Consider the following 17,576-nt stretch of genomic DNA (forward strand, 5'->3'; position numbering starts at 1 on the left):
CGTAAGAGATAAATAAATGTCAGCGGCTGGCACAGAACAGTGGCTCTCAATCCCACCTGCACGTCAGAATTACCTGCGATGTTTTTCAATCATACTCAAGCCCAGCTGCAGACATTCTGAGTCAATTGGTCTGGGGTGGGGTCCAGAGTAGGTGCAGGTGAAGGAATAGATGACGCTGATGAGCGGCCAAGATTGAAATCTAATGGCCTAGGTGGTCCAGGGAGAAAGGCAGAGAGACCTTGTAGCCTCCATACTGGCCAAATACCAGGCAGATGGTAAAGGAAGAGAGAGGGAGAGAGAGAGTAAGGGGGGCGGGGGGGGGGTAGGCATGATTTAAAATACTATGGTAAGGTTTTATAAAAAAAATTCAGCCCAGCTGGTGTGACTCAATGGGTTGAGTGTCGACCTATGAACCAGGAAATCACAGTTCAGTTCTTGGTCAGGGCACATGCCCAGGTTTTGGGCTCCATCCCCAGTAGGGGGCTTGCAGGAGGCAGACAATCGATGATTCTCATCATTGATGTTTCTCCCTCCCTCTCCCTCTCCCTTCCTCTCTGAACTCAATAAAAAACATATTTAAAAAATATTTTTAATGACATCTTTTTTCCATAACAAGTGCGTGGTTGCTACATACAAAAGATAAATCACAATGGCCAACCTAATGGAAATGGAGTGATTAGAAAGGCTTAGTGAGTCTTATTAAAACAAGGTTCGCCTCTGTCTGTTTGGCTGGGAAGCGTGCTGCCGCGGCTGAAAGACTGGAAAACACGCCCAGATTAACAAGGGGGCAGTCATTTAATGCAGAAATCAGTTAACGTGAAGAGACCGCGGGCGGACAACAGATAGGACTTCAAACAATACTGCATAGTGTCACGGAATAGCTCTTACACAGCTGATCTGTTTTCCTTATGGATTTGATTCCAGTACAAAGACCGAGAAGAGACTTCAATTAAAAAATAAATAAGGCAACAGAAGAAGAATCCTCCTGTGACAAGGAACATCCACAGACATTTGGTGCTGACACAATGAGACACCATCAGGACAAGTTCTGAAGATGCTGTATGAAAATTTAACAAGCATGGTCCGAGGACAAAAAAATGATACTTGCTTTGTTACGAATCCCTTTGCAAATAGAAATGACTCTCAGGTAATTGTTATATACAAACTTTCAGCAATAAGTGGCAATCAGACACATTCTCCCACTGCCACCTCCTCTGTGTCTAAAACCTAGAAGTGTTCCATGGCACTGGCTCCCTATTCCTCACAGTCAAAGCATACGTAGTCATTAAAGCACTTGAACCCACAGTAGTCTTGTCCTTAGGAAGGTGGGGAGGTTTTGCATGACTTTATATCGGTCATCCAGAAACGGCTGGCAGGCAGCAGGCTGGAATGTAAAAGACCGCTTTGTGCTTGGGATCCTGATGCGAACTCCACTCCGTTCCCCTCAGGAGTCGTCTGCACTGTGGACGGGCCACCGAGCAGTGAACTTGAGTGTGGACAGTCATACCGTGGAGTCCCTGCCAGACTTTAGCTGTGCAATCTTGGTCCGGCTAATAAATGGGTAAGCGATGCAGAGACCTCCAGCTGCCACAATGAAGCCTAAACTGCACCAGGCGCAAAAGATAGACCAGCTGTAGCCGTGCTCCACATCATCGGGCAGGCTGTAAATGAGCTTCGGGAGGCGGTGCAAGTCGTAGGAGATGCTGGCAGCGTAAGTGCAGAGGGAAATGGTGCAAAATATTCCTATAAATAATACAAAGAGAACGAAGGATCAGTTACAGTGTTGCCGGCGACATGCAAGGCAAATGCCAGACCGGCCTTTGTGAAAATCAGACCAACCGATGAGGCGATCACTCCAAATTAAGGAAGGATCTATAATTTTTTTTGACTTGAATTACTTCATTCAACAAAGATTGGCAAACCCTTTATGTGCCAGACTGTAGGCTAAGCATGGGAGATACAGGAATGAAGAACACAGGGGAGAATTCTAATAATTTGAATTATTCAGAATTACCTTGCTTGAATGGTATGTATATTTAAATTTATATTTGTTTCCTTTAAAAGTTAATAAAAATTGTAATTATTTTTAAAACTCTTCTATAACCACTCGAACCTAATGTAAAAGTTTTCATTTCCCTTGTTCCATATCTAGGTTTGCCACATTTTTATATAGTTGCAATCATCCTACAAGCCTGCTTTCTCTTTGAATTACCACCAGCAATAGTGCTTGTCATGTTGCCTGTAAATAAGATTTTAAATTAATTTTTACAAGTGCTAAACCATTTCTTAAGTTACAGAGCCTGGTACATACTAGGGCCTCAACAGATCATGTGGGGATTTTTTTTTTTTTGGTGTTTTTTTTTTTAAATGAATGAATAAAAACTTTTAAACAATATAATTAAATCCAGGAAATTGGAAATGATGTAAAAATTGCTGAGTAAGCAGGTCATATACCTCAACCATTCCGAATGTAGGCGATTTGGGTGATATAAATGGACAGACCTGAGATTTTACTTTTTTATACCAACACATGTATCATTGTCCTTCCACTAAAATCGGGGCTCTGATAAAAATCCCCCAAACACAGGCTTTTTAGGAGCCTGTGATCAAGTGATGCTCCTATTCACCACAATGGACCCCCAAGGATGCTCCTTTGGGTGGGGAGGGGATCAGAATGGGACTGTTGCTGAGCTGAAGATGGGCAGTAAAAACCAAATCTGGTCCCCTCTGACCTATGGGAATGCCACCTTGGTCCAAGTCTTGCGCGGCTCTCCTTCATTCTTTGGTTTATCCTGTGTACAGTGGAGGTCACATCTATTTGCTGGGAAATTGTTTGGGTGGCTTTAGGGATCTATGCAGCCTCTCCATAGGAAACAGAGACACAGATTTGGGAATAAGATAACGCCCCCTTTTAAACAGAGCTTTGAGGATCAGAAACACTACCAGAAAAATAAGCTCAGAGCCGGCAGCAAGAGGGAAGAAATAAAGATCACCTGAATGCAATTTTTTTAAGTGCTGCAATTCTGCCTCCACTCAAATCATGTAAGAGCACATCGCCTGAATCCTTTTCCAAATGTTCATTTAGAAAAGAAATGTTTTCAATTAAAAGGATGCGTGATCTGAGATAATTTGATATTTTCTACCCGGCCTAATTCTGTTTTTAAACTCTAAAGTGATTGCTTTTCTACAAAGGATAAGATCTTGTCTTCCGAGTCCTTGCTCCGGAATATAAAGGCAAACATGTCACTTTGAGTTCTCCAAAGAAAGATCATCATAGAAATAATTCTTTCATAAAGGAATGAACCAGGCAAAAAAGAATACTCCTCTGCTCTTTTCAAATCTTGTGAAGAGCAAATGCCCTTACATCTACAAGAATGTTCTCCCTGGCACCAACACAGAGACAGTGTTTATATATAACAAGGTCCTTCTAACCAATTCTGGGAATAGAACAATAAGGCAGTTAGAAAAAGTCTGATCTTCAATAGGTACAAGATAATAATAGAAAAATGACCTGTTCGCAGGAAAAGCAACTCCATTCTGCATTTAACTGTCTGCACCCAGCTGAATGCTTAAAACAAAGCTTTTTGCCCTGGCTGGGTGGCTCAGGTGACTGTTCAGGGCACATACCTAGGTTGCAGGTTTGATCCCTGGTCAGGGCTCATAAGGGAGGCAACCAATGGATGTCTCTCTCACATCTATGTTTCTTTCTCTCTCTCTCTTTCTCTCTCTCTCTCTCTCTGCCTTTCTCTCTCGCTCTCCCTTCCTCTCTCTCTCTCACACACACACACAATCAATAAAAAATATATATCCTTGCATGAGGATTTTTTTTAAAAAGTCTTTTTTACAAGTAACATGGTTTTAATGACCTCTGAAAGCTCGAGTCCAAACTTAGACTTTTAAGCATCCTTTGATGTCCAAATGCAATAGGATGAGATGCAGGAAATGCATTTTCTGGTCTGCAGACCTACTGCTAATCACTGTGCAACCTTGAAATTACCTAGCCTGGCTTAGCCTTCCTTTCTTCATCTAGGAAAAAAAGGAGGGGTTAGGGGAGGGAGCTGGTTCCTGAAGTCCCTTACAGTGTCAAATTTCTGTAATTCAGTTATTCCAAAATGTGGCGCAGTTCCCAAAACGTCCTAGCGAATCTAGTATCTGGTAATGTGCACCTACATAAAAAATAGATTGTCATGGATTTTTCTTTCTGTATTTACTCCCTTTGATTTTGCACTAAAGGTTGATTTTTTTTAGCACCTCTCCCCTGCCAACTCCATAAAATTGTGTTTGGTGAAATGAAGTTTAGCATTAACACCTCCAGTTCATACTGAAGAGAAAGGGATGATCAGAAACCATCTAACCTGCAGATTTAACGGAGGCTGGTTTTCACTGCCCTCAGTGTCCGGAGTGGCTGTGCTCTCCCTGGCACTTGGTTTGTGCTTACTTCATGGACACTGTGAATGTGACACTAATAAATTCTTGGACTGAGTTGCCAGAAAGCTGACACTCCCTAAAACTAAATCAGGGGCCCACCACAAGCCAAAGTTGGGGACTTCATGGCATGCTTTTTTGCTACTAAGCTCACCCTTGGATCCATTGTGCCTTGCAAACCTGATTGCTCATCTTATTTTTGTGACTTAGTTGTATTTATTTTATCATAAAATGTTATATGCATTTCTGTTCCATTTAAGTTCTTTGTGGAATAGGGCACTCCTCAAACCTTGATGAAAGCCTGCTTTATTTTCTGAGGCCTTTACTCACTCAGCTGACAGTGGTAGAAAGGGTTACCGTGAGCCCACAAATATGCCTCCGTCTGGCCTTCCCCCTTCCCACAAATGCCCCCCCAGGCTGGTCTTTAGTGACATTTTTTAATCTTTCCAAGGTGTCCTTGAAGTTGTTCTGAGTGAGAAGAAAGCCAAGATTAACAAAAGAGTGTATCTAAGAGTTTGTCCTTTTTAGAGGCTCACATCTCTAAGAAGTCCCCAAATATAGCATTTGTGGGATGGGCAAGACTGTTTCTGAATATTACAAGGAAAGGTACTGAGACTAGACAAAGCATTGTTTTCAAAGTTTCCAAAGCTTTTGTAAAAAGAGGCCTGACCCATTCTAGGCATTTTAAAAAGTAAAAATAAAACCATCTAACTTAAAAGACACCAAGAAAAAGTGTTGTTTAAATGATGAAAACATCTTTGTTGTTCCTGGATTGTTAGTTCTAGGTCAGTTTTTATACTGTGTAATTCCATTTTGGTTCCATATCTATAATAATAAAAGCATAATATGCTAATTAGACCAGACAGCCGAAGGACCTTCCGGACATCCTTCCGGATGACCTTCTGGACGAAGCTGGGGCTGCAAGGGCTGAGCCCCTTGCATGAATTTCGTGCATCGGCTGTAGTTTTAAATAATGCCGCCTTTTTGTCAGTAGCAATCTAGTTAATGGGACAGGGGCATGAGAAGATAAGGTACCATCCCTGCATTCAAAAGTTCCAAATCTAATGGTCCTTCCTAAAATCCATGAGGAGAGAAGTTGCCTTTCCTCCATTCTTCTCGTAGGTTTTCCCTTCCCTTTTCTTTCTCCCCTGACCAGCTGGGAGTGACCTGTGGCTACCCCGATACCGTTCAGCCCAGCTGGTGGCGCCCAGGGAGAGAGTCCCAAGCTCAGTCCTGGCTATTGCCAAGAGCATCTTCAAAAGGGTGAATAATTACTGGTTCTGAAAAGCCCTGCATGCAGCTACTTTTCTTATAAAATATTAAAAGGGTTTCTGCCAATATTCTTAATTAGAAAATACCATGATATCACAAAATTATAGGGCTGGAAGGGATATTTTCGGGTTGAGACAGAGAAAATGTATGCGGCCATCCCAGAGCATCAACCTAATTTCCTTCCCTAACATTTTCATGGTGCCTGTGGCCAGCTGGTAAGATGTAATTAGGGTAACTGGGCCCATTCTTTGGACCATCCTCCTTTGATGTGCTTAAAAGGCTGAAAGAAGTAGAAGTTACTTCACCCTTGTTAGCCTGCTTGATAAATAACATAACTGCAATGCCCAAAGGCATAAACATTCACTCCCCTGCCCTCCTCCCTGCCCTCCCCCCACCCTTTCTTCAAAGAATGACCTGCCCATCATCCTGGTCTCTTTGCAATTTCCAGAAAGAAAAAAAAAAAATGCCTCATGCTATTTTTCCCACAGATTGAATGACTGGGCAGGAGTAATAGAGACAAAACTTTACAAAAAAACCACAAAAGTAAATAAAAAATCCACAATCTGCAACTATTAAATCCCCCAAACACCCACTCTTTTCCTGAAAGATTGCAGTAATCTCATTTAGAGGCAAAGCCTGACCTGATGGGACATAAGGCTATTTATAGTCCACATGGATCCAGCTCAGGATATGTTTTGCTGCCGACATGTTAATGTATTTGATTATAGACCTTGCTGAAGGTGTTAGATAACATATGCACCATGTTACCTTTCTAAAGGAAAACTTTAACATCCGGAATTCCAGAAACTACCTGGCCCCAAGGGTTTCAGATAAGGCATTGAAAACTTATAGTTTTAAGTTATAATCAATGGATAACCTAGATAATTCAATACAGCCACTGCAGTCAAGTCTTTTTTTGATTTGAATGAATTAGTCTTTGAAAATTATTATTTCAATACATTGAAGCAAAGCAATGAATAGCTTAATGGGGGTTTTAATTGTTCCTGAGCTTTGCTGGGGCAGCCTGGGCTCTGTCTCCCCTTTATCTGCTGTTACTGTGGTCACTCAGGGCATAAAATAGACCCAGTGGGGCAATGAGACCCCCATCAAGGGAGGACCAGTACACTAGAAGATAATAAGGACCCAACAACAAGACACAAAAATTGAACTGAGCCTGGCCAGTGTGGCTCAATGGTTGAGCATCAACCCATGAACCAAGAGGTCACCGGTGATTCCCAGTCAGGACACATGATGGGATTTGGGGCTTGATCCCCAGTAGAGAGTGTGCAGGAGGCACCCTATCGATGATGTTTCTCTCTATCCCTCTCCCTTCCTCTCTTTCTAAAAATCAATAAAAACGTATTTTTAAAAAATTGTATTTAAAAATGTTGGCATTGACATGGAAACACTCATAGATACAGAGAACAACCTGATGTTGCCAAAAGGGAGGAGGGTTGGGAAATGGGTGAAAAAGGTGAAGGTATTAAGAAGTACAAACTGGTAATAACAAAATAGTCTTGGGGATATAAAGTACAACATAGGAAATATAGTCACTAATATTGTAATAACTATGTGTGGTGCCAGGTGGATACTGGACGTATTGGGGGAAACACTTTGTAAAGCATATGGCTGTCTACTACTCTAAGCACTATATCGTACACCTGAAGCCAATACAAAATAATCTGGAATATAACTGTAATTGAAAAATTAAGAAATGTTTGCATTGAACAAATGAAGCCTTTAAAATATTTATAACAACTAATTTGACTATGGCTACCGAATGGAAGGCATCCTTTAATGTTTAGGGAAATATTGCTTCCCAGCGCCCTGGAAGCAGTGTGTTCTAATAATGGGCAGCGATTTACAGCTAGAAGGCGTGTGTCTTATTCCCTCCATCCTCGATGCCTCTGTGACCACGTGTGTCGCCTCACAGGACATGAAGTCAAAGGGCTACATTTGAAGCCCTTGGGAGAGTGAGGCCTGGCCCTGGTCCTTCTGCAGCACCCGCTGAGAGGCCCCAGGAAAGAGGAAGGGGGAGAACTGGCTCCCCGGGGAGAGCTGACAGCTGGCAGCACTGCTGTTCCATTTGTGGGGAATCAAGGACTGTCTGTATGCAATAGGCAGAAGGAGAAAGATCTCAAACTGTCACATGGCTGATGTTCTTCATTGAAGGCTTGGCTAATAAGTTCAGGTGGAAAATGAAGACGCCAGCACATTAGAAGGGGCTAAGTTTAGCATCAAAAATCTGTGGGGGTGATTCTGACAAGGGCTGCTGAAGACACTTCTGCTTAATTAAAATCAATTTTTTCTTTTAACCCTTAGGGCTCTCCTGTCCTGCTGTGACTAATGTATCTTCTGCAGTGGATTCACATAGTTATCTGGGTGTTCACAAAGATAACAAAGAGGCATTTGTAGTAGAAAAATAAAACAAACCTCCAGGAATCCCACAGTAAAGAAGCAGATGACTACAATACAGCATAGCCACTCCATGGAAGAACATGCAGCTATTAAACACTGAGTAGAGGACGATGTAGCGACATGGGGAATGGTGAGGGTATGATGTTAAGTGGTAGCCCCAGAGGACTAAATACTTTCCATGTGATGATGGTCACAAACGTTTCTCTCTCTCTCTCTCTCTCTCTCTCTCTCTCTCTCTCTCTCTGTCTCTCTCTCTCTCCCCCTCCCTCCCTCCCTCCCTCCCTCTCCCTCTCTCTCTAATGAGGCAAACTCATGAGCAAGAAAAATAATTAAACAATCTAATTTTTGAGGGGATGGGATCTATAAGTGAATTTTCCCTTTATTCCAAAAATGTTGTTTGGGCAACCCAAAGCACAAGGAGGAAAACAATGTTGTGTTGTGTTGTGTCTCTCTGTCCTTCAGGAATGGCAATCAAACTTCAAGTTTATACGTTTGTTGTTGTTGTTTTGGTTGTTATGGCTTTTTATTATTGTGGCTGTTGTTTTGTTTTTATTTAACAATTGCACAGGGGCTTTCCATAACAAAGCCAGAGGATCCCTGAGCTAGTCTGGCCCCAAGTTACAGTCCACATGTGGATCAGAAATAAGGGCGGAGCAGGGACAGGGGGAGCCGGCTCAGGAAACTTGGCTCCTAGCTCTCCTCTGAGTCAACCCAATACTGAACTCCTGCCTTTCTTTCATGTAATACCAAACCAGCCCCTCAGTCTCCCAAGGAAAATCCACTAGGCCTGGCTTTTATGTCCCTGTGATTTATCTTATTGCTAATAGTTGTTTTATATGCTAAATTATCCCTGTATCATCCATATTAAAAGTGTCCTTTAAAAACTGCAAGCATACCTCTGAGATATTGCAGGTTAGTTCCAGACCACCGCAATAAAGTGAGCATCACAATGAAGTGAGTGCCACAATAAAGTGAATCATCTTTGCTAGTGGAGGGTCTTGCCTTCAATTTATAAGAAAAGCAACATCCATGAAGTATAATAAAGTGACAGACAATAAAACGAGGTATGCCTGGACTACTACTCAGGCATCTCTCATTTTCCTGACCAGGGTATGTGATGTGGGCCTTCCCAGGGTTGGGGAGAGGGGGGAGGTAATTTGCATTTATTTCATGTATATGGGGGCTAGAGTCAGGAAAATGGGGGCTCAACTAATAAAGGGAAGGAAGAAAATGGGGAAGATTTTTTTACGACCAGTGAGCCGCAGCAGAGGCATAAAGGAATTCTCTGGGTAGCACGGGCCCCTGAATCTTATTCTATAATTTGGATTTTAAATGAATCCCTCAGGCAGGCACCCGATGACTAGTCTTGAGGGTTCAAATCCTCCTCCAAAACCGCAGGAACTAGAATTTTAGCCTCCTGTGCTCTGCTGCGTATTCAACAAAATCGGGAAAACCTAAGTTGGTCTTCTGCTCACAGCTACTCAGGGGCCAAGTGACTTCTGAATGCTCTGTCAGGATGTTGAATGATGACCCCCATTACTGACAGGGCGGGAAAAGGGGTAGGTGGGAGGTTCCTAGGCTGATTGGTAGAGCACACCAGAAAGCAAAGTGCCACCTACCTGTCAGCCCTGGAGGACGGACAGAAAGAAACCAGTGTCAGCCACAGAGGGGCGCTGCTGCCTCCAGTTAACAAGGCTTGGGTGGGTGACCACTACCCTGAGAAGTGCTAGAAAACCCAGTTGTGGTCACTTGAATAACAGAACTCCAGGTTAACAGAAATAAGCTTATTTGAAACTAGAGGCCCGATGCACGAAATTTGTGTAAGAGTAGGCCTTTGCAGTAGGGGTGGCTGCCTTAATCCCTCCCTCACAGCCGCAGCAGCTGCCTCAATCCTGTGGCTACAGCCCCAGCTTTGTATGGAAGGTCATCTGGAAGGACATCCGGACGGTCGTTCCACTGTTTGGCTGTTCAGTCGATTTGCATATTATGCTTTTATTATTATAGATGGCCACTTATCTAGAGTAATACTGGTTCTAAGACTGAGCATCCTTTGTGAAACTGTTAATTTGGCATTCATGAATCATGCATACACTAATTTTTTTGTGCATCTTTGCTGTCCTAGCCCACTTATTCTATAACTAGAGGCCCAATGCATGAAATTTGTGCAAGGGGCTTGGCCCTCACAGCCCCGGCTGCCTTGGCCCTCTCAGCCCTGGCTGCCTTGGCCCTCGCAGCCCCAGCTTCGTCTGGAACAGCGTCTGGACAGTCGTCGGGATGGTGGTTCTGCTGTTTGGTCTAATTAGCATATTAGCTCTTTATTATAGAGGATAAGGAACAGAAGGAAAGATTTCTTCCCTACACTCAGTGTTCGCCATCAACTTACATCCTGACTCCTTTTTAGACAAAAATGTCCTCCCTTGCTTATCAAAAAGGCCACAGTCATTTGATACCCTCCACCCTCCACCCCACCGGATCCAATCTCCTGCTTTAAGATCAAGCCACTCCTCTGCCTAAAACCTTCTGGTGTCTTCCATCGCCGGTAAATTAAATTCCAAGCCACCGCCTGCTTTTCATGCGATCCTCCCCTTTCTTTCCCTGCCCCCAGCGACACCAGTGTGCTTTCCGTAGCACAAAATACACCCGCCCACCCCGCTCTCCTCAGCGGCAGCACCCTCCTGACCAAGGGTGCTCCTCACAATTCAGCTCAGAAATCGCTGCCTCGGCAAGGCCTTCCGGGTTCCCCGCTTCCACCCTGTTTACTTTCCTCCTAGCTTTCATCACTCTCACAAATAGTTCCTGTCTCCCCACCACAACAATGGAGAAGGATTTTGTCTGCCTAGTTCACTGTGTGCCTCTAGCACCTAGAGCAGTGTGTGGTACGTAGTGAGTCCTAAAGACCATGCGTGGGATGCAATGAATGACGGATTTATGTGAAACATGACGCCGATGACCCCATCACTAAGGGATGTATGTCACTGGAGTTGACTTTGAGCCTGGGGGATGGGCTGTGCCGCTCTATGACGCTCTCTCTTCTCAGGGCTCCCTGTTTGCTGAGTCCGGCCAGGGCTGGGGTGCAGTATGCAAAAACGGGATAGAAAAATCAGAGCTGACTGATATGGAGTTAAAACCCAAGATATTTCCATCCAACCTTCTAATGGGCCACAATGAAGAAACCGGGGTGCCTTTTGAACACTGTTGTTTCTTTAAATTCCGTATGACCCACCAATGCCAAACGAACCTTCTTCTGGCCACTTGTCTCACAAGTGAAAACAGAACAAATGAAGAGATAACAAAGGGAAGCCAGCTGCTTCCAGGGCAGCCCTCACCTTGGCCGGGAGAGGCGTCTGAGGGGCTCACGTACCTGTCATGAGGAACAGGAGGCCGGCCACGTGCTGGGTCAGGCTCTCCTCCCAGAAGAAGCTGACCGTGGCCACGATGCAGCCGCAGAGCAGGACGGCCACGGCCATGCCCAGGAAGCCGGCCGTGATTCTTCTCAAATCTAATCTCAAAACACAAACAGACATCAACATAATAAGCAGAAGGAAGAGTCCTTGAAAATTAGAGAAAGAAGAGCTTTGTATATGTTATGAAAATTAGTAAGTTGCACAGACAGGCTTAGGGCCTACAAGATCAAGGTTTAGGGCACTTCCTTCCTATTTCATAAGAGGACAGATGGGGTGTAACACCCCGAGGGCTCGGAGAGGGCTCGGCGTTACCCTCTGAGAGGCTGTGGAGAAGTCCATACCAACTAGAGAACGGGCCAGAGGACAGCGCCAGGGTCAACTTGGATAACAGTTAGCAAGTCACTTAGTACACTGAGAGCAAGGCAGGTGTGCAAAATATCTTCATTATCTTTACAAGGGCGACAGGAATGCAGGTTACCACCATGGCCATGGCTGTGATTAATCTGACTTTGGAGAAAGAGCCTAAAAAGCGAGTTACAGTGAAATACGGTTTCACCCGAGCACCACGCGTGCCAGCTGTTTTCTTTTTCATTTATATCGATTCCTGCCTGTTTTCAAAAAGGACTGGAGAAAGGGAAGGCCATTGTGGTGACTGAAATAGGGCCCAAAGTGCGCATAGGAGACATCTGCTCATAGCCACCCTCCCCCCCTTAAACACAGGCCCTGCAACCCAAGCACCCACTGCCCCAGGTTAAGGAGGGACTATTCCCACTGTATCCACAACTGTCAGGTTTGGTCTCTCACAAAAACACAATTGAGATCACTGGGCCAGGAACACAGCCCCTCCCCCACCTTCTGGGCAAAACCAAGGGACGGACTGTCTACATGTACCTGGACCCCTTTCCACTCTGGTTGCTACCCTAAAGCAGCACTCGGATTGTCCTGCTAGCTTTGCTTCTTTCTGTTTTCTTCCTTCCTTCCCTCTGCTTTTTTTTAAAAAAAAAATAACAAAGCCAGTTTTTAAAATTGTTAGCTTCTTAAAAGAATAGGTCCCAAAGATAGATCTGCAGCCCTTGGGGCCAGGCAACAGGTCTGCACACCTGTGCACATATGGAGCCCGGATGAGGGGCACATCCCACTGTTAGATATGTTGGTTTTTGCTTTCCCAGGTTAACTATCACCAGGCAGCATAAATCAACAGTTTTCAGGTAAACATCCGCCCTCTGAAGCATCACATTGCATGATCCTTTCTAGAGTTCCACATTTCCCTAACAGTGAAAAGCGGTAGCATCTGCCATTGAAATGTAGAGGTAACAGGCACCCTCTGAGAAGATGATGACATACGCTCATAAAAATGGTGCAGCAGAAACACCAAGGTCTAAGATAGACACAGTAGCTACAATGCACAGCGTATAAGCAAAACAAAAATAGGACCTAAGGTGTAACCGCCTTGGTTTACCAAGACAAGTGGCCTTCTACCTGCAGGTCCTTATACCTGATGACTCGGGAAGGAAAGGACTCGGGAAGCCACCCGGGCACCACGCAGGCCGCACTGTCTTACGAAGCCTTGTGCCTGGTTTTCACACATTTGATGTGTCAACGAGTTGTGACCACGGCACAGGGAAATGACTCCCTGAGTCTCTGACCAAGTTGAGTTGGGCCCCGAGGCCCATGTAGGATCCACACAGCATCTTTCAGTCCAACCCTACGAATACTTGTTGTTCAGAAAGACACCATTTCCTCTCTGGCCCTTTCCCAGAAATACTCACGAAGCAGATGCCATTCATCTTGCTGTATTGTCTTCGTTAAATTGAAAGGAATGTTTCGTAAGCGGATTGGCTGAGAAAAGTGGTACTTGATCGCCGTGCACCGCTGCGCAATACCTTGAGGCAAACAAGAGATGTGATTTACTGGTTGCATCTATAATAGAGTTCAGGAGGCCCGAGGCCGGATAACGTCTTCCAAACTGAGTGGGATGGGGGAGGGCGTAGGAATGTCTGGATTATTTCCATTAATAGAGGCCAGTCAGAGCAGTAAAAACCTAAAACATGAAATAATTTTTAAAAATCATGTTTCTTTTTATTTTTTTTTACAGTGTGCTACCTTTGAAAAAAAAAATCCACGTTTCACTTTTGAATGTATTCAATTGGATAAAGATCTAAACTCCGTTTATTGCATTTCAACACTGAGTTTGTGTTGACTAAATGCAAAACTCCTCCAGGGGAAATGGCCTAAAAGTATACAGATGGTTGGGAGAAATCAGCATGAAATAGTAAGTTAACACAGATAAACTGCATAGGTCTGAATCTGGTCCAACCTCTGACTCTCAAATGGGTTGCATCGAAGAGTTCATTAGGAAGTGTGTTTTTTGGAAACCAGAAGACATTTTTCCATAAAGACAACCTTCTGTGAGGCGGTGGAGGTGGTGATTAGGTCTCCAGGCAACCACAAGAGCCTATTTAACCCCAGGCCACCTGATGTAATTCCTACACATGAATTTCACTGACCTGAGCTCTGGGTCCTGGGAGAAAGGGTGATATTGAAAAATTCCCTGCCTGAGGCACAATATTTTGAAATGGGCAAGCGTATCCATTACTTTATCTAGAACCTTCTACTATCCTCCCTTCCAACCCATACTTTCACTGCATAAAATAATATGGGCCTATTTTCCCCCCTAAAGTCTTCTGAATCCTATAAAAGTATCTACCCTCCCTTCAAATTAAAACACAACAGAACTTCCTTTTTCCATTGTAAATCATCTTGATCAGTCATTGGGATAAATGCAATCCAATTAGATTAACCTTAAAAGAGATGTGAATGAATGTTCATCCTTTAATCCTGGCAGCTGTTTTAAAAAAAAAAAAAATCCTTATAAATACAAAATAATCAGTGGAATTTCAGTAAGTATAATACTTAATGCTGGCGATGGGGTGTGGACTGGGGAGAAATTGTTCTAAACTCAGTGGGGCTGGCTCTGGAACAACTCCTGTACTAGGGAAGGAAATGAGTGGGTCCCTTTTACATCATTGCAAATATCCTCAGGGCCCATCTTCTCCTCTGACCCTTGCTGGGAACAGGCACGATCCCAGTGGGCAGGGAGAGTAGCAGAAACGAAGGGAGCAGCCTCCACTCCCCCAGGGGTGTCCAGCCGGTGCCAGGAATGAGGTAAGCAGTGCACATATCATCACGTTACCATTCCCGTTCCTTCCCCACCAGGCTCCCAGGCTAAATTTAAACTGCCAGGATCCCCTGAAGTGAGAAGAGAAAGGAGGTGGGGAGAGTGGCAAGGTCTGCCCTGGACAGAAGTAACAAGCAGTCCTCAAAGACCCCTAAGACTGGGAGTCTGGTGGCGAGCCCAGGGCTCCTCAGCTGAGTTTGCAAGAAAATCTTCTACAGCTCCAATGCTCCCCTCCCTTGGAGACGATTAGAGACTTCGGGCAGAATTAGAAGAGAAAGTGGGAGTGAAGGACAGATCAGCAGCGCCAGAGGCCTGCCATTCGCTGTTTTAGTTCCTTGTTCTGAAAAGCTTGTTCCACTGTCATAGCTGAAAGTCTAACAGATTACAAGAGGAAAGCGTATGATTAAGGTCTGGCCTCCTCCAGCACACACGCACAACTGACACATGAAGCTTGACACCAATCACACAGGAAAAGACCTGTAGTTTCTTGATGGCTTACCCAAGACAAATTAGGTCCTTTTGATAAAAAGACGAGCATACACGTGTACATGGATGGTGGTAAAGACAGAAGTTCCATGTGATGTTACGGTCAAGAGTGATACTGTGAAAATCCACAAGGAGGCATTAGATTCAAATTTTTTCAAAGCCATGCGTGCAGTTGGAATTAACTGGCTTTCCGGGAGTAGAGAGCAATGAATCTGGCTCTCTGAAAAGGAACACAAAAAGCATGATCTCATAGCACCAGATGGCATCACACAATGGGGGGAAGCAGCATGCGGAGGGTGGAAAAGAACGAGTTGTGGTCTAGATTTAGTGATTAATGAGCTTCTTAAAGGGCCAAGGAGAGCCACTTTAATGACGACATTAACCATAGAATCAGATCTATTAATATGCTGCACAGGGGTTAGGAACGGGGTTTATGGGCTGGAGAATTTCTGTTGTTTCTGGTGCTTAGAGATATGAATCCAATTCCAAGCTTAGTCATAGGAACCCATATTCTAGGTTAAGTGAGGGAGAAATGTGAGAAACGGGGCATGCCCTAAAACGTCGTTAGTGCCCATCAAGAAGGAGGCGGTATATGTGCTAGCGAAAGGCCTTGCCGTCAGACACACTTGGGTTTGAGTCCCACCTGTGTGGCTTTGGGCACATTTCACCTCTCGGAGCCTCAGTGCCCTCATCTGTAAAAGAGCGGGAATACAGGGTTATTGTGAGGAATGAAAGAGGTAATGCAAGGACTTAGTATATAGGGTGTGGTCCACCGTCAAATAAGTGTCAGCTTTCAGTCAGGAGTTAGCTCGTGGGACCTGCCCATGTTCACTGTACAGAGCCATTGCCACACACTAGGCGTCTGTACCTGAAATGGGCATCACAGATGAACCCAGGCAGACACATGCAACCGCCGCCTGAACAATGGCCCAACCAATGCCTCCCTCTCCTGTTTCCTCTCCATCCTCACTCCTGGAAGTTGGCTAACTGGCCTCCTTGCCACTGTTCTCCCCGCCCTCCGGCCACCCTGCAGTGCCTCTGCTTCATAAACCTGCTGTGTGCAGACTTGGGGTCTCCGGAGCCTCCGTCACTCGTCTGCTATGTGCAGCGGGAGCACCGTTAGGCTTTACAATATCCACCCGCCTTGTCCAGTATCATTAACTTCCCATGTTTCTTTAAATTGGTTACTACAAGTGGGAAATAGTTTTCTCGCCATATGTGATTATGTATTTATTTTAGAATTATGTATTTTTTTAAAAAATAAAGTGCCACCAAGTAAGTGCGACATAATGGTTCATTGAATAGTTTAATGTCCTGCCAATGTGCCAGTTTCCACACTTAGGCAAAGAGAAGATGAGGACTTCTCTGCTGGCCCCGGGGAGCAGTAAGCCTGGGTTTGCATCGTCCAGCTCTGCCTCACCCCTGTTCAAGAACACACCATTGGCTTTCCCCTGAATCAAACCCAGGCTGCAGGTACCTAGCATCTGTCCCTGCCCTGCACCCCCCTTTACTTACACTTACTTGTGACTGATCCCCAGGGGCTACCCCACACCTCCCAGACCCCTGCCCTGGCCAGGTGGTGCCCATTTCTTCCTCTACCTACACCCACACCTTAGAACAATCCAAAACCCACTGTCCCTCCAAGCCCACTGTCTACTTTCAAAAAGCCTTCCCCAAACACAGCAGCCCATGCGGCTTCTCCCTTCTCTGGCTTGAGTTTGCTGTTAGAGGCTGAGCCACACCTTCTGGCTTGGGCACTCAGGGTGGGTCATTTCCTCATAGATCAGAAAGTCGGCCTCCCTTTGGAGTTCCCAGATTCCTTAAGAGTTGAGACCATGACCTTTTCCTGGGTTCGTGATAGTTCAGAGACATGTCAACAACAGTTGCTGACAACAGCAGGGTAACCGAGGCTCCGGGTTCTTCGGCAGATGGAAGGGTCAGTGAACAGTTTCCTAAACATTTCAAAGGCTACTAGGAACTCCAGAACTGACCCATGGGCAGAAGAGTAAAGTACGCTTTTCCCACCAGCTCTGTCTGTAAACCCCCCAGTTTAAAAGGAAAGATTAGTCGTGGGGGTCACAGGGCAAAGTAGCTGCCATGCTCTGGTCAGAAAGATTTGATTTCAGAGGAATCCAGTGCTAAGCAGGCAAAACAAAATGTTTTCCTCATCATCTCCTTTCATGGGTATGAACAGCCCACACTTAAACAAACCAAGTGCAGTCAGTGTATTTGCCTTAGTGCTGTCTTTTAAGCCTCAAGTGACTGAAATGAGTCCTGAAGGTGAAGACCCCTAAGGGCAAACCCATCATCAAGTTTCCAAAAATGAAAGGGGAGAGGTACAAAATGAGTAACTCTAGGATGGCGCTGTCCAGTAGAAATACAGTGCAAGTCAC

General features: G+C 44.8%; 1 protein-coding gene across 1 annotated transcript in view; it reads right to left on the bottom strand.

The window, feature by feature from the left end:
- Positions 1-776: 776 nt before the first annotated feature.
- Positions 777-17,576, bottom strand: part of TMEM178A (transmembrane protein 178A) — a 42,906-nt gene continuing 26,106 nt past the window's right edge. The window contains exons 2-4 of the mRNA XM_036334769.1: positions 13,289-13,402; positions 11,477-11,614; positions 777-1,743 (exon numbers count right to left, since the gene is read on the bottom strand). Coding sequence (XP_036190662.1) covers positions 1,502-1,743; positions 11,477-11,614; positions 13,289-13,402 — 494 coding nt within the window. The 3' untranslated portion in view covers positions 777-1,501. The remainder of the gene's footprint in view (positions 1,744-11,476; positions 11,615-13,288; positions 13,403-17,576) is intronic.

This window comes from Myotis myotis, unplaced genomic scaffold (assembly GCF_014108235.1).
Source record: "Myotis myotis isolate mMyoMyo1 unplaced genomic scaffold, mMyoMyo1.p scaffold_m19_p_14, whole genome shotgun sequence".
Lineage (NCBI taxonomy): Eukaryota > Metazoa > Chordata > Mammalia > Chiroptera > Vespertilionidae > Myotis > Myotis myotis.